The sequence below is a fragment of the Hylobates moloch genome, unplaced genomic scaffold, assembly GCF_009828535.3.
Source record: "Hylobates moloch isolate HMO894 unplaced genomic scaffold, HMol_V3 SCAFFOLD_21, whole genome shotgun sequence".
Taxonomy (NCBI): domain Eukaryota; kingdom Metazoa; phylum Chordata; class Mammalia; order Primates; family Hylobatidae; genus Hylobates; species Hylobates moloch.
Genome location: NW_026652296.1, coordinates 27,648,332 through 27,667,242, shown reverse-complemented (window position 1 = coordinate 27,667,242; position 18,911 = coordinate 27,648,332). Strand labels below are relative to the sequence as shown.

General features: G+C 54.4%; 1 protein-coding gene across 1 annotated transcript; it reads left to right on the top strand.

The window, feature by feature from the left end:
- The first annotated feature begins 2,715 nt into the window (after positions 1-2,715).
- BPIFB2 (BPI fold containing family B member 2) lies at positions 2,716-18,600 on the top strand. Its single transcript, XM_032142385.2, has 16 exons — positions 2,716-2,772; positions 3,554-3,696; positions 6,024-6,117; positions 7,793-7,897; positions 8,800-8,946; positions 10,418-10,478; positions 12,024-12,084; positions 13,241-13,332; positions 13,619-13,804; positions 14,045-14,098; positions 14,540-14,710; positions 15,287-15,354; positions 15,501-15,546; positions 16,217-16,280; positions 16,637-16,713; positions 18,239-18,600. The coding sequence occupies exons 2-16, from the start codon at positions 3,588-3,590 to the stop codon at positions 18,278-18,280; spliced, it is 1,377 nt and encodes a 458-aa protein (XP_031998276.1). The 5' UTR covers positions 2,716-2,772; positions 3,554-3,587; the 3' UTR covers positions 18,281-18,600.
- The last annotated feature ends 311 nt before the right edge of the window (positions 18,601-18,911 follow it).

Sequence of the window (18,911 nt, the reverse complement as noted above, 5' to 3'; positions counted from 1 at the left end):
GTGTGCCTGTAATCCCAGCTACTCGGGAGGCTGAGGCTTGAGAATTGCTTGAACTCGGGAGGCGGCAGAGGTTGCCGTGAGCAGAAATCGCGCCACTGCACTCCAGCCTGGGCAACAGAGTGAGACTCTATCTCAAAAAAAAAGTTCTACTTTTTTACTGGGGAAAAATAAAAGCATAACCGAGTGGAAATGTCGAGCTAAGTTTTTTCTGTTAGCCCTGCCTGTAGGGAGCTTGAATATTTGGACCACAAAGCTAAAATGAATTCACTTTTGCCCCCTGGTGGCAGTTGCTTAAAATTGCAGGCTAATTACCAATGGGAAGTGGTACGATGGTCCCTCAAAGAGGCCCACATACTAAAACCTGAACATGTAAATATGTTGTCACAAGGCAAAGGGGAGTTAAAGCTAGAAGAGCAATTTAAGTTGCTAATCAGTCGATCTTGAGATGGGGAGAATACCCTAGATTACCCATGTGGGTGCAATGTAATGACAAGCATCCTTATAAGTGGAAGAGGGAGGCAGGGAGATGGCAGCACAAGAAGCAACAGGCTGGCTTTGAAGATGGAGGAAGGGACCAGGAGCCAAGGAATAAGGGCAGCTTCTAGAAGCTGGAAAAGGCAGGTGGACAATTACTCTCCTACAGCCTCCAGCAAGGAATGCAGCCTTGCCAATGCTTCCTTGATTTTAGCCCAGGGAGACCCATCTGGGACTTCAGACCTCCAGAATCGTAACATGATAAATTGTGTCTTAAGTCACTAAGTTTGTGATAATGCATTATTGCAGCAACAGGACACCAATGCAAAACCCCTGAGAATATTCAGTGAAGGGGAAACTCTGAAATGCCACCACTACAATTGTTAAAAGGGTCTTTCAAATGTATACTCATTCATTTATTCATTCGACAAATATTTATGCATCTAGTATGGTCCAGGCGCTGGAAACAGGGCTGAGCAGAACCAGCTCCCATCCCTGCAGATGCAGGCAAAGTGGCTGGCAGAACATTCTGCATATAGCAGGTGCTCACCAAATGGTGCTTGCCATTGCTGTCGGGAGCCGGTTGAGATCTGGGATGGGCTGGTGAGAATCTCCCTCTTTTATGTCTACTGTCTTGGGCTGTCACCCAAATGGCTCTTGTGCTGCAAATATTTAAGAAAAGGAAGTGTCCAGGCCAACAGCAAACACTGAGAGCGGGTTTGGTCAATATTTGCGCCTCTGTCCACTGAGTCTGCTGTTTGCATCAGTTATGGTGAGGGTGCAGGATGGCCTGTTCTTATGCATTGGTGGACAGACCAAAGCCCGGAGCAGGGTGTCAGGGAACTCACAGCAGGCTCCTCTCATTCCTCTTTGCCTCTAGAATAGGGGCAGGGGAGCACTGGTTGGGAGGCAGGGCTGGTTCAAGTGAGCTCCAGCTGCTCAGGGGAGGGCTTGATGGTATCTGTGGTCAGCTTTGTAGACACTGGTGGGGGCCTAGCGCAGGGTAGGCCTGGGAGCTGGGCCTGATATTTGGGCTGGTGTGGGGTCAGTGGGAGTCAAGGAGTGCCCTGGAGGGGAAAGGCCCCAAGTCATCCTGTGCCAATGAAGAAAAATGGAAAGGCCATCACCTGCTGTGCACACGTGTATGCACAGACACAAGAACACATACACATGTACCTCCCCATCCCAGGAAACAGTCCACTCACATACACACATGCACCTAACACCACACACTCACAGACCCACAAACACTCAGTGGGCCAAGCCCGCACATGCATACATGTACACAAAACTCCCCACCTCTGTGGTCCTGTCAGATCATGTGAATAGACATGCAACACCATAAACCAAGACACCAATGTGCCCATTTCATGTCCATGCCCACACAAAAGAGCACACATTTTCCCTGCACATGTGTACATGTGACTATGCACACACGCTCATACTCACGTATCAACACACACAACCCTCATCCACACATGTGCATATGCAAATTCCTTCATGCGCACAGCACACACAGTTCCCTGGGTCCCATCTAGCCAAGGCGGAAGCTGACGTTTGTAATGTGGAAAGAGACGGTGGACTAATTCATTGTGAGTGGAATGTGCATTTGGAGAGAGGCTGGGTTGTTAAGCTGTGGGGACAGGTCACACACACTTTCTCTTCTGTTCCCTTCTGAGTTAGGGCTCAGTTTGTGACTGGGATCAGGGCTCAGCATGTGAGCAGGGTCAGAGCTCAGTAACTGGGGTCAGGGCTCAGTGCGTGAATATGTGACAGGGTCAGGGCTCAGTCAATGACTGAGGATGGTGCTTAGGTAGCCTTCTGCACCTCCTAAAAGAGTCATGTTTCTGAGAGAGCTTGGAGGTACCAGGCTTGAGGGGTCATTGCAGCCATCCCCTTGCCTATGGGAGGGGGGATGGGGTCCTCATGGGCCGCATCCTCCCAGGCCTTGGCTGGGCATGATAAGGATACCCTCCTAGAAGCGGCTTTCCTTCCAGAGATCCCCTGGCCCCTAAGGCCATAGTTGCCTAGCCCCAGGGGCTTGTAGTGGTTGGGAGCTGGGCCTGGCTACTGGCTACGTGGCAGCCCCAGCGCACATGTGGGATGAGACACTTTGGCAGAGGCCATGTTTGCAGGGAAAACACTTGCAACCACAAGCAAACTCACCGCTCCCTGGGTCCCTTCCCAGTGGACTCTGCACATTGGGAGCCTTATAAAGTAGCCTCTGCACCTGCCTGCCTGGGGCAGAGGAGGGCTACCCTGGAGCTGAGAGTTCACCTGTCTCAGGAACCACCTGAGGTAGGCATGGGGCTGGGCTGGTACGCCACCTCCAAGGAGTCTCGGCTTCTCTATCTGTTCAGTGGGGATGCTACCTCCAGCCACCCTCTGCACAAGGGTCCTTCCATCCCTGGCCTTGCTGTGGGACCTGGGCAAGTGCCGCCATCCTGGGTCTCAGCTGGCCCACCTGAGCAGCAGTCCCTCATTCCTGCCTGGCTCCCTCTCCCTGAGTCAGACACAGATCTGCCTACTTGGACAGACTGTGTCAGGAGTGGATGGGGGCCATGTGAGAGGCCTACTCTTAGGCCATTTCTCATCTGGCCAGGAGGGGATGAGGACAGGAGCCACCCTGGGTCCTCCCCTGGCTGAGTTTGGTGGACAGCTCGACACCAGGCTGGGCTGTCACACGGGGCTGGACTCCGGCATCAGGTGACACAGTCCTGGGTGTCTTCTTGGGACAGGAAACTACCCTCAGCCTCCCCATTTGGGGGCCTCACCATCCTTCTCTGCCATGGCTTGGGTCCTGCACCTGGTCCCAGTCCACTGTGTGGCCCTAGGCAAGACCATTTCTTCCCTGGGCATTGGGGGTCATTTCCAGAAGGGACTCCCCCATGATTCCTGATGAAGCAAGCAAGGCAAGGTGATGGTTCCCAATGCAGAGATGCAAAAACTGATGTCTGCGGGCCTGGGGCAGGGCTGGGATCACCAGTCAGGGCTTGTTCCCTCCAGGCTGGAGTGGGGTTCGGGCGGCTCAGGGGTAGGCTGTTTTGGCTGAGCTCCCTGATGCTCATTTCTACCCCAGCCCACAGATCCTGTGGGCAGCGGCCAGGGCAGCCATGGCTTGGGCACATAGGCTGGGCCTGCTGCTGGCACTGCTGCTGCCCGTGGTCATTGCCTCCACGCCAGGCACCGTGGTCCGACTCAACAAGGCAGCACTGAGCTACGGTAAGGGGTGTGCCACCCAATGAGTGCCTGCGAGCCTGTACATGAGTGCGCAATCCTAAGTGTGTGTGTGTATCTGTGAACTCAAAAGCCCCATGAGGACCCAGATTTTAATTAGAAGTTGTGTCCCTGGCACCCAGACAGTGCCTGACACATGGCGCTGCTCAACAAATGCTTATTACATAAATGTGCGAGGGGGGAGTACGTCACGTGGCCAATGTGCAAGTGTGCACACGTGACTTGCTCACATGCTTTAGTGATGTGGGTGTAGGTCAGTTTGAGGGGCTATTTTTACCTGTGTGTGTCTACTTATGAGTTTGAAATTTCATAGAGCTGTGCCCACGTGTGTACTTAAGTGTCGGGGATGGTGCAAACCCATGATGCTGCCTGGATGTGTGTGCACAGGTATGGCTGTGTACCCTGGGTGTACACGTTTGTGTATGTGGTGTGTGCATGCACATGTGTTCTTGGGAGAGGTCTGTCTAGCACCGTGATGCGGGGAGTGTTCTAAAGTTACATCCCTTCCGAGCTCAGCGTGACAGAACCATCCGCTCTCTGGGTCCCACTTGTGCGAGGGCTCTGTCTTATGGCTTTGCTGCTAGATCTTGCCCCAATCCCCTACGGAGGACACAATGAAGAAACTTAGGCCCAGGGAAGGACGGACATTGCCAAGGTCCAGGGCACCAGCACAAACGTTTATTCACCTCGAGCTGCCTCCCGGTGAGAATTTGGTTTCCCACCAAAGCTGGGAGATCAGAAACTGTTTCCCCCAAGGCCAAACTCAGATTACAGTGTGAGAAAGTCAGGTCAGACAGTAGATGGGACTTTCAGTGGCCCAGGACACGAAGCAGTGGCTCAGGGAAGTAGCAGGGTTCCCCATCCCTGGGTACATGCAGCCTTCCAGGACCTTGTATCCGGGCTAATGGGCAGGCAATGAAAGGGGTCAGTGATCCGTGCCAGAGCGTGACATGGAGCCATTCATGGATGCCTGCAGGTAGGGCCATGAGGGCTGCGCCCTCCGCCGCCTTCCTGCCCTCTGCCTGTCCTGTGCAAGCCTCCTTTGTCCCCAGGGAGCCCTCCCCAGCTTGCCTGCCTGTGTTTGTTCTTGGCAGAAATCTGGCTGGAGGCCCACGGTGGACGCATTGCTCCCCAGGCTGGGCTGACTGGCCACTTCCAGTGTCCTCCCCACCCCATCCTGCAAGCCCCAGAGTTCAAACCCTGCATCAAGGGAGCACTGTAGATGGAGTCTGAGGTCTGGGTGTTAGTCCCAGCTCAGCTGCAGGTGGTTAGATGGGAGAGGGGTGCTGAGAAACATGGAAACCACCGCCTTAATGCTTCTTGTTGGGGGATACTAAGACCCAGAGAGGTGCAGGGACTTCTCAAGTTCCCACAGTGAGTCTGAGCAGTGGGCAGTCCTCTTGACTCCTCATTTGAAGCTCCGTTCCAGCACCATTACCTCTTATTTTAATTCAACTCCTGTTTAATTAGCACCTCTCTGGGGCCCAGCAGCACAGGTGAGTGAGGATGCCCAGAGGCTCGGGAGCCAGGTCCCTTGGTCCAAAGCCAGCTTCCCCTGGTCAGGTGCCCTCACCTCTCTGTAAACTGGGCACCATAACAGGAAAAGTAAAGCACTCAGAACAGGGCCTGGCACTACAGGATCACGACATAAGTGATCGCCGCTATTATTACAAAAATAAATAGCAATGGTAGAAGCTAGCATTTGCTGTGCACTGAGTGTTTACAGTGATCGTATGTGACAGATACCATTAGAATCATTGCAGATGTATAGATGGGGAAACTGAGGCACAGAGTAGCCACACAGGCAGTGAGTAGCAGTGAGCACTGGGGTTTGAACCCAGGATCTGAGAGATTCTTGAATCCTCAGCCTCCAGGTGAGGCTGTCCCCTTCCCTCCCAAGGGATGTCCCCTCTGCTCCCATGGGCGCCTCCGCAGCAGGCCAGGGATGACTGGGAGATGCCCCTTCTGCTTGGGAACTTAGGGAAGGCTCCCAGAGGAGGTGGGATCTGGTTGGAAGCTTGTAAGAGGGCAAAGGATTTTGTTGCTTTTGAAGGACGGGGCAAATCAGCAGGATTTTGAGAGGCAGAGTGGGGGAAGGAGGTCATGCCGAGGTGGAGAGGGCCTGATGCGAGTGGTGCACCCAAGGCAGGCTCATGGGGAGTCAGCTGCCCTCCCCACATGCTTGGAGCAAGCCCACCCCTTCCAGTCTGAGTACCCTCTGCCCGAGGTGCAGGGTAGATGGCAGGCAGTGTGTTCTTGCTACTTGGTGGCTCCCGAGGGCACCCTGACTTCACTCTACCCTGGCCCCACAGTGTCTGAAATTGGGAAAGCCCCTCTCCAGCGGGCCCTGCAGGTCACTGTCCCTCATTTCCTGGACTGGAGTGGAGAGGTGCTTCAGCCCACCAGGTGAGTGCTCCCCTCCTCCAGAGAAGGTGCTCCTGCCACCAAGTGGAGTGTTTCTGCTTGCCAGGTGGGTGCTTCAGTCCACCGGGCATGTGTTCCTGCCTGCTGGGCAGATGCTCCTATCCACGGGGCAAAGCGTTCCAGTCCACCAGATGAGCACTCTCCACTGAAGGTTAGTGCTCCCTCCCACAAGGTGAGTGGTCACAGGATGATTTAAGAGAGAGACTCAAGGTGGAGAAGCCGGGGCCTGGTGCCTCTGAATTAGTGAATTTCTGCCCTCAGGGGCTAAGACTGGCTCCTGGGTCCCCAGGGCTGGCAGGAACCTCTGTTTCTAGAAACTGGACACTGAATTTAGACATGAATCTGAGCCTCCTTTGCTTCCACCCTACTCTGCTTAATGCAGAAACTAAAGGCATAGGGACGTGGAGCATCCCAAACTTAGACACCCCCGGGCTGGTCAACAGTCACCTTCCACATAGGAACTAGGGCTCACTACTGTCAGATCTTTGGGTTTCCAAGAGAAGATATACATCTAGAATCCATCAAATCTGGAATGATAGCAACTAATTAAAAAACATTTAAAGACCAGGCGCGGTGGCCCACACCTGTAATCCCAGCACTTTGGGAGGCCGAGGCAGGTGGATCACCTGAGATCAGGAGTTCAAGACCAGCCTGGCTAACATGGTGAAACCCCATCTCAACTAAAAATACAAAAATTAGCTGGGCGTGGTGGCAGGTGCCTGTAATCCCAGCTACTCAGGAGGCTGAGGTGGGAGAATCTCTTGAACCTGGGAGGCAGAGGTTGCAGTGAGCTGAGATCGTGCCATTGTACTCCAGCCTGGGCGACAAGAGTGAAACTCTGTCTCAAAACAAAACAAAAAACAAACAAACAAACAAAAAACACGTAAGACTTTAAGACCCTGGAACAATGGGTGGGTGGTAAAAAAAAATCTGGTTTGGGGGCCACCAGTTTGAGATCCCTTAGGTAGAGCTGAAATGCAGTTCATGGCACGGTTAATAAAGGTGGAGAACTGGACATAAATACCTAGCGACCAAAGATGCCTAAATCACTTGTGCTCTGGCCACACAATGGACACCACGGGGCTGTTTGAAAACAGTGCCCAGGGCTCTTGTTTGTAGACACGGGATCGAACCCAGGATTGTTGAGTGCACAGAAGCAGCTTCTGTACAGGGGATCTGAACTGTACAGTGCAGAAATGACTTTCATTTAGGAAATAAAAAAATCACAGATTAGCTGGAGAATGCTTGGAGCTTTGAAGTGGGGGAGTTTCTGTTGCTGTAGGCTACGAGCTGCAGACATTGCCTAAGATACCAGAGAGAGGATTTCTGCCTTCCGTGGTTCCTGAAGTTTTTCTTTTCCAACCTTCCCAACTTTCCAGGCAGGGGTCAGAAACTCAAAAACCTGAGCCATCGTCTCACTGAAGTCCTGCCCAAAGCGGGGGCCCCTCTGCATGTTTTCCGTACCAGCTGGTGTCCAACCTTGGTTTGCATGCCCCATGGTGATGGAGAACTCACCACCTCCCCCTTACCTCATGGTTCCAATCGTGAGAAAGCCCTTCTTTATAACATCATGTGGGTATGGCTCAGAGCACCCATCCCAGAGTTGATCCCATGGTTTAATGGGGGCCACTCTGTCACCTTGATTACTACCCTGCAGGATCCGGATTCTGAATGTCCATGTGCCCCGCCTCCACCTGAAATTCATTGCTGGTTTCGGAGTGCGCCTGCTGGCAGCAGCTAATTTTACTTTCAAGGTCTTTCGGTGAGTGGATCTCCTTGTTAGGGGGTGAGAAGGGTTTTGGGGGTGCTCTGAGGGGCACAGTGAGGGGAAGGGGGTAGACGCTCCTCCAGGGCCCTCATCCAGGCCTCTTGACTCCCTGTCCAGTGCTCTCTCTCCCCTCACCCTTGGAGGGGAGCAAGATAGTTAGAACATTTCTGAGAACCCTGCTCAACAGCTCTGCAACTGGGCAGAGTCACTTCGCTTGTTTATCCCTCAGCTTCCTCATCTGTAGAATAGGGTGAACTTCTACAGAGTGCCAATGAGGGTTTGGTGAATGGGTTCATTGCTGTGATTATAATGACTGTCCTCCCTTTCCCAGGGCAAGGCACCTGACAGACGCTCAATAAGCATAACGATCAGAGTTATTTTTGTGTGCCTGGCATCTTGTATGCTACTGCATTTAATTTTCACTCCATGAGCTGTGCAGTCAGAGGGGTCTCTTATCTAGCTTCTCTACCCTGGCACTATGACTTTATGAGTGCTTCCTGTGGGCCAGGCTCTGTGCTGGGTGTTTTCACATGATTATCTCACAGGAAACTCAGCACAGCCCTGCGAAATAGGTCCCACCAACCTTATGTCCATTTTATGGAAGAGGAAACTGAGGCTCAGCATGGTAAATGACTGGCCCAGGGTCTCACAGTGAGAGGCTCCGGACAGCCAGTGCTCACACCCACTGCTGCAACGTCTATGACCCCCAGTGGAGTCTTGGGGCCGGGGACTGTGGGCCTGCCCCAGGTAGGGCCATCTCACTCTGGGAGGTGGGGGGGGCCTGCCTGGGCCAAGTGGAGGGCAGGCAGGGGCTGGGGAATTTGTAAGATCTATCGTCAGTCATGGTGGGCTCTGCTGGGCGGTGCTGCTTGGGCTCAGGACCGGCCTCCCTACAGCACCCCAGAGCCCCTGGAGCTGATGCTGCCTGTGGAACTGCTGGCTGACAGCCGTGTGACCCAGAGCTCCATCAGGACCCCTGTGGTCAGCATCTCTGCCTGCTCTTTATTCTCGGGCCATGCTAACGAGTTTGATGGCAGTAACAGGTGGGTGCCTGGCGAGGGCAGGGTCACAGGAATCTCAGATGCCAAAGCTGTGCTGCTGTTTCCTGAGCTGCCCAGTCAGGACTTTAACCAATGGCCACAGGGGCCTCAGGGGCCCCCATTATTGTGCTTGTTTTATGTCAGAGGACACTGAGGCTCAGAGAGGGGGAGAGGCATGCCTGAGGTCACACAGCAACTGAGCAGCCAGAGCCTGGGACCTTTCCATCCCCTGCACCACTTGACAATACACACTAGCTATTAGCACTCTTTGGGGAGGGATTTTGGGTGGATCAGACTGGCTGTTAGGACCTCGGAGACCCACCCTTCCTAGCAGAGATGAGGGAAAGGAAGCCAGGGAGGGCCTGGGACCCACCAAGAGCGAGCTCTCGCAGGTGGCTGCTCCCTTCTGCATAAAGGCTGATGGCAGCTCCCGCCTCCAGAGCACTTCTGTGTGCTGAGGATTGTTTAGGCCCTTTCGGTAGGTCATTTCGTTTGATCCTCACAGTATCCTACCAGGTAGGTGTTAAGTATTTCCTGCATTTTACAGGAGAGCAAACGAGGCCCAGAGCAGTTAAGTGACTTGCCTAAGGCCACTGGCTGACAGATGGTGTAGCCAGATTCATGCCCAGGCAGCCCGACTAATCCCATGGCTTGCAAATCCCCCTAGATGATGCCTGCACCTTCCCAGTGTGAGCGGGGCTTGCTGAGGTGTTGAGCGTCTTGGAGGCTTAGAAGAATGCAACGTATGCATCAAGACTGAGCTTTTTCCCCAGAGAGGGATGTGGCTGCATAAACCCATTCACACTTGTGTCCCATGATCACCACGTGTGACTCATGACCCCTCGCCGTCCTCACAGGCAGAGGATGCTCACAGCTTATTGAAGGGGAAATGGAAGCCCAGAGGCTTTGGAAACACAGAAGTCACCCTCCCACCTCCCCAGGGAGCTGGTTCAGCGAGGTTGGGCTGTGGCTTGGATGGACATTTTTGCAAATCAAGGAACCATAGGTGCCTATGGAGCACTGTTGAGTTGTTTAGAGGGGAAATGGAGACCCAGAGTCAGGAAGGGATTTTATTAGGTGTGTCACAGAAAATTGGACCCAAAGCATGAAGCAGACCGAGGATCCCAGCTCTACCCCCTAATCCAACCTTCACTGGGCTTAGAGTGGCCACGAAGCCAGCTGGCCAAGGTCATGGCCAAGTCTGGCTTTTGCAACGCCCTCTCTGTCTCACTCGCCACATTCTTGGCCATTTCCAAACCTTGAGATAAATGACCCTCTCTTTTGAGACTCAATTTCCCCATCTGTGGGGCCAATTATGCCAGCACTGTGTCTGGCAGGTGGCAGGGCATCAAATGGGATTGATTGGCCTCCTGGCTGAGGATAGAGACTTCTCTTCCCAGACGTGCGACTGTGCTGAACGATGGGACCTAATATGTTTGGGAGCCCAGGAACTCTTTCTCTGTTTCTCCCTCAGTACCTCCCACGCGCTGCTGGTCCTGGTGCAGAAGCACATTAAAGCTGTCTTGAGTAACAAGGTAAAGGGCTTGCAGATTTCTCAGAAAGGAGGGCATGGCTTCACCGAGAAGGCACAGTGAAGAAAGAGTGGGATTTCAGGCAGGGGGGACTTTGCTTGGGATTAAAAAAAAAAAAGAAGAAGCCTCTTCATGGTCCCCATGAAGGCAGGGAAAAGGCTGGTGCCAGGTCCAGGGGAGTGATGGGGAGGCACAAATGAGGGCAGAGTTTATGGGGTTGGAGTAGAGGGAGGTTCATCCTCTTAGGGCAGCCCCAATTTCATGCTAGAGGGTGGATGGAGTGGGGTTCATGGGCCTGTGGTTTGTGAACAGAAGACAGAAGGAGAGTGAACGAGGGTGTGGGCATGGGGCCAGCTGTGGCCTGGATGGGTCCTGGTCCTTTCCAGATGTGCAGTCTCTGCTCCTGGTTCCACATGTGTACTGAAAGAGACAGAGCCCCTCCTCCATGGGGCGGTTGCAGGCACGAAATGCATTAACATTTCAGAAGAGTTCGGGACAGGGGTTGGCAGAGTGGCTGCTGCTATTATTATTACTATTTTAGCTCTTGTCATTGTCTGCATGGAGCTGACTTGGTGAGAGAGGGTAGCCCAAGGGCTAGGGTCCCACTGCCCAGGGGGAGCTCATTTTCTCCCTGCCCTATCCCATCCCAACCCCACTACTGCTTTAAGGGGCAGTAGTAGAGATGAAGTCAACCTCCTGCATGCCACCCCACACCCCCCAAGAGGGCAACTGCAGCATGCCCACCTTACAGATGAGAAAACCGAGGCTCAAGGGGTGAAGGTGGGGCAGCTCCTCTTGAGAGTCCTGTGGGATGCCCAAGTGGACGGCTTGACTTTGCCTATTGGTCCAGCCTCTTCCTCTCCCTGTAATCCCCCTGCTGCCTTCATAGCCAGCCTCTTCTGGGCAAGGGGCTTCAGGCAGCACTGCAGGAAGGAAGACCCACCCTCTCCTCTTCCCCTCAACCTCGCCCTGCCCAGTCTCCCCAGCTCTTGCCTGGTTAAGGCTGTGAGTGCCCCTGGCCTTGCAGTTCCTCCTCTGCCCCCATCTTCTATCACACTGATCCCAACATAATATACTTCTCCGGCTGCTCATGGTGCCCAGGGGAAACCTCTGCAGCTCCCTGGCCTGGCGTCTGAAGCTTGGCCTGGTCTGGCTTGCTGATCACTGCCTGCCTCTGCATGGGCACCATCCTCTCACCAGCTGAGCTTCAAGACTGAGCTCTGAGCCCTGTTGCAGCAGATTCCCTGCCTCAGTTGCTCAGGCCCAGCTGTGACCACCTCCGCTGGGCTCCACGGCCCCTGTTCTTTCTTCCGTGCCAGGGGACCTATGCTCACGCTGCCATCAGCCTCTGGGTTGCTTCTCCCCTGTTTCTTTGGTGCCTGGAAGGGGTCCCAGGAGATGCCCATTGGCGGGTGGAGGAAGGGATTCCAGGCATGGTGTACGGGTTGGGGAGGCTTCTAGAGAGGGACTCTAGATCCCGCCCAGCCTTGTGCCCTCCAGCCCGAGGGCTGCCCTAACCCCAGCCTCCTTCTCTCTGTCTTACCACAGCTGTGCCTGAGCATCTCCAACCTGGTACAGGGTGTCAATGTCCACCTGGGCACCTTAATTGGTAAGATCTGGGAGCCAGGGGAGGGGGCTGGGGCCTCTGGGACCCCCTGAAGCCCCTAGGACCCTCCAAAGGCTCCACTCTGGATCACGGTTGACCTCTAGGAGAGTCAGTTGTAGGGTGACTGAATTGTGAGCTCCCAAAACAGTGTAATTATTCATGAAATCTGGGCATCTCCAAATTCTAGAACCAAAACCGTCTTTGATTCTAGAATCTGTATATCTTAGATCAAAAAATCTGAAAAACAAAATACAATTTTGAAATCATGAGTCTTAACATCGGAGAATCCAAGGACCATTGACACTTAGAATCTGGAATCATTCAAGAATCTAGAATCATCATTCCAGAGACCAGCTCTTGCCTCGGCCTCCCGAAGTGCTGGGATCACAGGCGTGAGCCACCGCGCCTGGCCTCGCCCTTTGAAACTTCCCTGCAAGAGTATTCTGAGGCTCAGAGGAGTTGGGCTCTGAGCCATGCCTCCCTGAAGGCTGCTTGGAGGGTCTGTTAGGGAAGCTGGACTTCTGTGATCTTGCATAACTGGCCCCAGTGGGGTGTGCCCTTGGAGTTCTCATAGGAGACAGTGTGATGAGGTGAGAAGAGCATAGCTTTGGGGTCAGACTGACCAGGTATTACACTCCTGGGCAAGACTGAACCTCACCAGACTGTGTGTGCATGTGTGTGTGTACGTGTGTGTGTGCGTGTGTGCGTGCGTGTGTATAAAATAACCCTACAGGATTGTAACGAGGATTGAATGAGATGCTGTAAGTCAAACGTCTGGACCTCGATAAGTGAGAGTTCTCTTCTTTTTCTGTGGTTGCTTCTCACCTTTGTCAGGGGATATTTGTGCCTGGATTGGGCCCTTCCCCTTCCTTCTAACTTGGGGTCACTAGTCTCCCACCGAGGGGGAAAGCAGAAAGCATACCTGTTAGAACTGTGTCTAAACTAAGAGTCAGCAGGCTGTGAGTAGCTCAATCCCGGCCGTGTGCACTTTGCCACTTAAATTTGCTTATTCAGACGCTTGCTCTGCCTCTTTTGTTTTGTGGCCTGGCTCTGGCTAATCAGGGCAATCAGACAATAAATAAACTTTTCTGGATAGATGAAACGTTGGTGAGCAGTGCTAAATATGTCATCTTTTCTTCTCCACCCTGCTTTCCTGAAGGCCTCAACCCCGTGGGTCCTGAGTCCCAGATCCGCTATTCCATGGTCAGTGTGCCCACTGTCACCAGTGACTACATTTCCCTGGAAGTCAATGTAAGTGCCTCCCGGCCAGCCCGGGGCTGGGGCCTTGCTGCCCCTGGAGTCCTTGGTGTTCCAGAAGATTCCTAAAGGAGCGGGGGAGTGGGAAAGGAGAGGAAGAGCTGGAATAGTGTCCCAGCCGGGAGCACGCCACACAGGCAAAAGTGTGAGCTACACATGTGGCATCTTACAGGGGCTGGGGGGGCAGGGAGTGGCATCTAGGAGTCCAGGTTCGGCCATGGAGCCACCTCCGTGCTGAGGCCCTGCTGAATTCTCCTACTTCCCCCTCCCACCCCTACAGGCTGTTCTCTTCCTGCTGGGCAAGCCCATCATCCTGCCCATGGATGCCACCCCTTTTGTGTTGCCAAGGCTTGTGGGTACCGAGGGCTCCATGGCCACCGTGGGCCTCTCCCAGCACCTGTTTGACTCTGCGCTCCTGCTGCTGCAGAAGTCCGGTGCCCTCAACCTGGACATCACAGGGCAGCTGGTGAGGGCCCGACCTGCAGCCCAGGGCCCGTGGGGCAAGACCTCCCTGTGGCCCAGCCTAGGGAGACACCCCCAGAGGCCTAATCGTGGGTGGGTGGGGCCGCTGAAGCTGGCGCCACAGGGTGGCTATCGGAAGGGTTAAACAGGGGCTATGGGGAGTGATTACTCAGGGGGAAAGTGGTGATCTGTCTTGGGGAGCAGCTGCCCTAAAACCTGTTGTGGCCTGGGGGGCTGATTTCAGAGGTCGGATGACAACCTGCTGAACACCTCTGCGCTGGGCCGGCTCATCCCGGAGGTTGGTGATGTTTCTGATCATTCCAGGGACTGAGACAGGGGACTGGGGTGGGGGTTCTCTGGGTCGTGGGATCTCTGCTGGCTCTTATCTGTCCCAAGTGAAGTTCAGCATCTGTCTTTAAACCTGCTCCTCCATCTTGGGGAGGCTCTAACTTCTGCCCAGACATCACACTCTGTCTGTCGGTGCCTTTGCTTGAGCAGTGTCTGCTGTTTGGAATGTCTTTCTCCTCCCTTTCCCTTATCCTTCTTCAAGACCAAGCTCAAGGTCACCTCCTCGGGGAGATCCAACCCCCTCGTCTTGTCCAGCGGCCTGGGGGGGACCCACGTCTGTGCCTAGTGACATACAGCACCGTGGTGGCCCAATCAGCATTTGAGGAGTGACTGACCAGAGAGCCCACCAGCCGCTGCCCCAGCAGGGCCTCCTCTGCCTCTGCCTCCCCAGGTGGCCCGCCAGTTCTCCGAGCCCATGCCTGTGGTGCTCAAGGTGCGACTGGGTGCCACACCTGTGGCCATGCTCCACACGAACAATGCCACCCTGCGTCTGCAGCCCTTTGTGGAGGTCCTGGCCGCAGCCTCCAACTCAGCTTTCCAGTCCCTCTTCTCCGTGGATGTGGTGAGTGCAGTGGGGCCGGTCAGAAGGCAGGCAACTGTCACAGAGACCTCCCTCCCTGCTGCGCTGTCCGCTCGTCTTTGCTGTAGTCACACTAATGTCTTCGCTGATCCTTGAACGTGTCAGGACACTCCTGCCCCAGGACCTTTGCATGTGCTGAGCCCTCGGTCCAGGAGTCTCCCACCCTGGCTCTTGGCATGGCCAGCTCCCCCTCCTCTTCCAGGTCTCAGCTTAAATGCTGCAGCCTTCCTGGCCTACTCTGAGTAAGAAGGTCCCCATCAGCCTTCTCGGCACCTCCTCTCTGCCTTTGTGGCCCCTGCCACTCTCTGAAAGGATGGCGTCTGGTTACTGTGGTCATGGTCCCCCTCTCCCACAGCTGGCAGCTTGTTCCCAGGGCAGGGAGCTGGTCTGCTTGTTCACACTGTGTTGTTGCCAGCATTCAGCATGGGGCCTGGCACATAGCGGGGGCTCCACAGACACCTGCTGCCTGAATGAGTCGGGGTATGGGTGGGAGGCTGGGTGGCTGGTGCCCCCCTTGCGGCTCTGTGCCCTCTGACCCTGCTCTCCCCATGTACCCAGGTAGTGAACTTGAGCCTCCAGCTCTCTGTGTCCAAGGTGAAGCTTCAGGGGACCACGTCTGTGCTGGGGTAAGCGAGCCCACCTGGACCCAGCAGCCTCAGTGTGCTCTTCTGTGCAATGGGTCCATCGCCACCCTGGGTCACGGTGCTAGTCAGGGAGCCTGGGGGTAGGGAGGTGCCAGACCCTGTCCTGAATTCTCCTGCTTCTCTTTCAGGGATGTCCAGCTCACGGTGGCCTCCTCCAACGTGGGCTTCATTGATGTGAGTGTGGGGCTGGGGCCTCTAGAAACCCGCGTCCTGGGTGGGGCACGCCTTGAGCCTGGGGAAGGCATGTCAGTGTATGTGTGCTGACCCGTGTGCCTGTGTGTGCCACTACAGTCAGGCTTCCCCGGGCTGCTTGGGGACAGTGGCCAGTCAGTCCAGTCGATGACTTGTCACCCAGCCCTCACCCCAAAAGTCCATTGGTCAGTTGGACAAAGAATGTCAGCTGTCCCTTCAGCCAGGTGATATGATTGGGTCATCGGCCACCATACATCCACTTGTCAGCTGGCATGCCGTCAACATGCCCCCCTTCTACCCAGCTGTCAGTCTGTCTGTCTGTCGATCATCTGTGTCAGGCAGTCTGCTGGCCAGTCCACCTGTTAGTCACACAGTGCATGAGTGTCCACAGTCAGTGCCTGTCCCTCAGCCTCCACGCCGATGAGTACTGCTGCTGGGTGTGACCCTGCGAAGGCTGAGCCAGCCCCGGGGGCATTTCTGGGCCCCACTTGAACCCAGGACATGGGTGATCTGCCTTCCTCCCTGTGCCTCAGCCTCTGCCATCTATCCGTTGTCTGTCTGTCTCTGTGTATATTTATGTATGTGCCTGACTGTCCATCTCTTCTGGCCCCTCGGCTGGGACGGGCTCATCTCCCTGGCTCCATGGCCACAGACAGATCAGGTGCGCACACTGATGGGCACCGTTTTTGAGAAGCCCCTGCTGGACCATCTCAATGGTAAGCCCTGCCCTCCACCCCAGCAGGGCCCCTTTGGCCCCCACCATACCCCACATCTGCTCAGTGCTCAATCCCAGCCCCCTTCCCACCTCCCAGGCTCACGGGGTGAGAGGGGGCCTCTGGAGTCTAGAAGCCCATGTGTGCATGCCCCTTGGCACACATCTGTGTAGCAGCTGTGTGATCTTCACTAAGTTCCTTTTTCTCTCTGACCCCCAGCTTCCCCTTCTGTAAAATGGGTATAACAATAATGGCATCCATCTCCCAGATGCCTGCGAGGACTCAGTGCTGTGATGCACATGAGGGCTTCAGCACAGGCTGGCTCCAGGGGACGATCCTTTCTTCTTTCTCGCCTGCAGCCCTCTTGGCCATGGGAATTGCCCTCCCCGGCGTGGTCAACCTCCACTATGTCGCCCCCGAGATCTTTGTCTATGAGGTGAGAGCCTTTGGGTGTGACCAGAGGGACCTCCTTCACTCAGAGGGACTGACTGAGGTGGGGGTCACCTCTCTCCCTCCCCTGCTGTGGCTGCCAAAACCATGCCATGAATCCTTAACTGCAATGAAATGAAAAGTCCAGGATGCCAAGAAATGCTGGGTCAAAGGTTTCACCCTTCCTTTAGTCCTCATAAAATATCACACCAGGCCACACTCAGAGAATTGGGGCCTTCACTTGTCCCATGATCCTGTGCCCTGGAATGGGCACAACCCCTTTGATATCTGGGGCAGATGACAGTGGAACTCCTTCCACTTTGTAGACAAACTGTGCAGGCTGGATGGGAGTAGGGAACTTCCTGAACTTTCTAAAATTGCTTTCCCTGGATCTGAAATTGTGGGCCCAGGTTGAGATTCAATCACAGCACTGCCCAGGGTGAGATCCTACAACTGCTTTCTTCTGCACCTGGGATGTAAAAGGAAATTCACTCAACAAGACATGCCTAAGACAGAAAGCTGAACCCAGATCTCTCAAGCCCAGTGTCTCATGTGCTATTCATACCCCATCAGTGTGACCTGCTGATGTAATTCCAGGGAGGATGCCCTTGTTCCTTGAGAACTACTGTCTCAAGGCACTTGGGTGATCTGCCCCCATGGGAAGGAACAATTGGTACACAGAGGAGCAGGGCTCTGTGGGAATTTCCCTAGGACTTCCCAAAACAGGCACGGTTAGTGGCTGACCCACCTTGGCACTTGACCCAGCCACTGGGTCAGAGGTGAAATGTCCGTAGTCTAGTACTGTTACCGATGGAACTTTCTTCAAGGATGGAAATTTATACTGTCCAAAGCAGCAGCCATGATAAGCCACAGGTACATGTGGCTACTGAGCACTGAAATGTGGCTAGTGCAACTGTGGACCTGAATTTTTTATTTTATTTCATTTTAATGAATTTCAATTTAATTAGCCATAGGACTAATTAATTAGCCATAGCCACTAACTGTGGCTGCCTTATTGGACCACGAGCTACACTGGGGCAGGAACTGGGTCTGGCTTGTTCTCTGCTGGCTCCCCAGCACCTGCCACAGGGCTTGGCTTATAGTAGAGGCTTGATGAAGATTTACTGAATGAATGAATGAATGATCGGCAGCCCTCCAGAATGCTCCTGCAGTGGAGTGTAGCATAGGGGAGCTATGGGGGGCCCCTGACTCTGCTGGAGAGACTTGGACTTGGAGAAGATGCTCCATGGTTCTGGGCTCCCATTCATAAAGCATCAATGGTATCCACCAACCAAGCAGCAACCAGTGCCTTCCTGGGGGGTCTCACTGCATCCTCACAGTGGTCTTGTGAGGTGGAGGCTGTTACTACCCCCAAAGTGACAGACTGGGAAACAGGCCCAGAGAGGCAAAGGACTCTCCTCACAACCCACAGCAAGAATGGCAGAGTGGAACTCAGAGCCAGGCTGAGGTGGGGGGCTGGGGTCCTGCCCGTGCCTCCTCTGACCTGGTCCATGGTTTCCTTTGCCCTTCAGGGCTACGTGGTGATATCCAGTGAACTCTTCTACCAGAGCTGAGGCAAGACCACTGGGAGGCCTGAGAGTGGGCCAGCTCGCTGCTCAGGCAAACTTCTCATCTCAAGCCACTGGGGAAAGTGAGGCAAAACCATACTTAGTCATCACCAAGAAGCTGGACTGCTCAGCTGGGCTGTTTTATCTTCCCTGAGTGCCTGGGTCTCCCTCCCTCACTTCTGCCCTATCCCTTCCTCCTCCTTTTCTCCTCCCTCTTCCCTCACCTCCTCCCTCCTTCCTCTGCCCCACCCCAGAGGGGAGCAGACTGCTCCTCCAGGCTGTATAGACCTGCCCTCTTGCATTAAACAACTTCTCTTGAGCTGCAACTTTCAGCCAAGCCCAGCAAACTCTTTGCGTACCTAATGCCAGTTCCCTACATGCAGTCTCCAGGTTCTGTCTGTCCCTGGAGCCACCAATTCTGCCTGGGAGAAGAAGAAGACATAACCACATCTCTGTTGATGACATCCCTGTTGATGACATCCCTGTTGATGACATCCATTGACTGTATCACCTCTTTGCCTGGGGGAGCTCCTGTTTTGAAAGAGGACCCTGGAGAGCCGCATGGATGAGCCTGAAGTTAGAGCACAATGGTGGCACTTTGGGCACAGTGCCCCTTGCCTGGCAGCTTGCCCCCTCT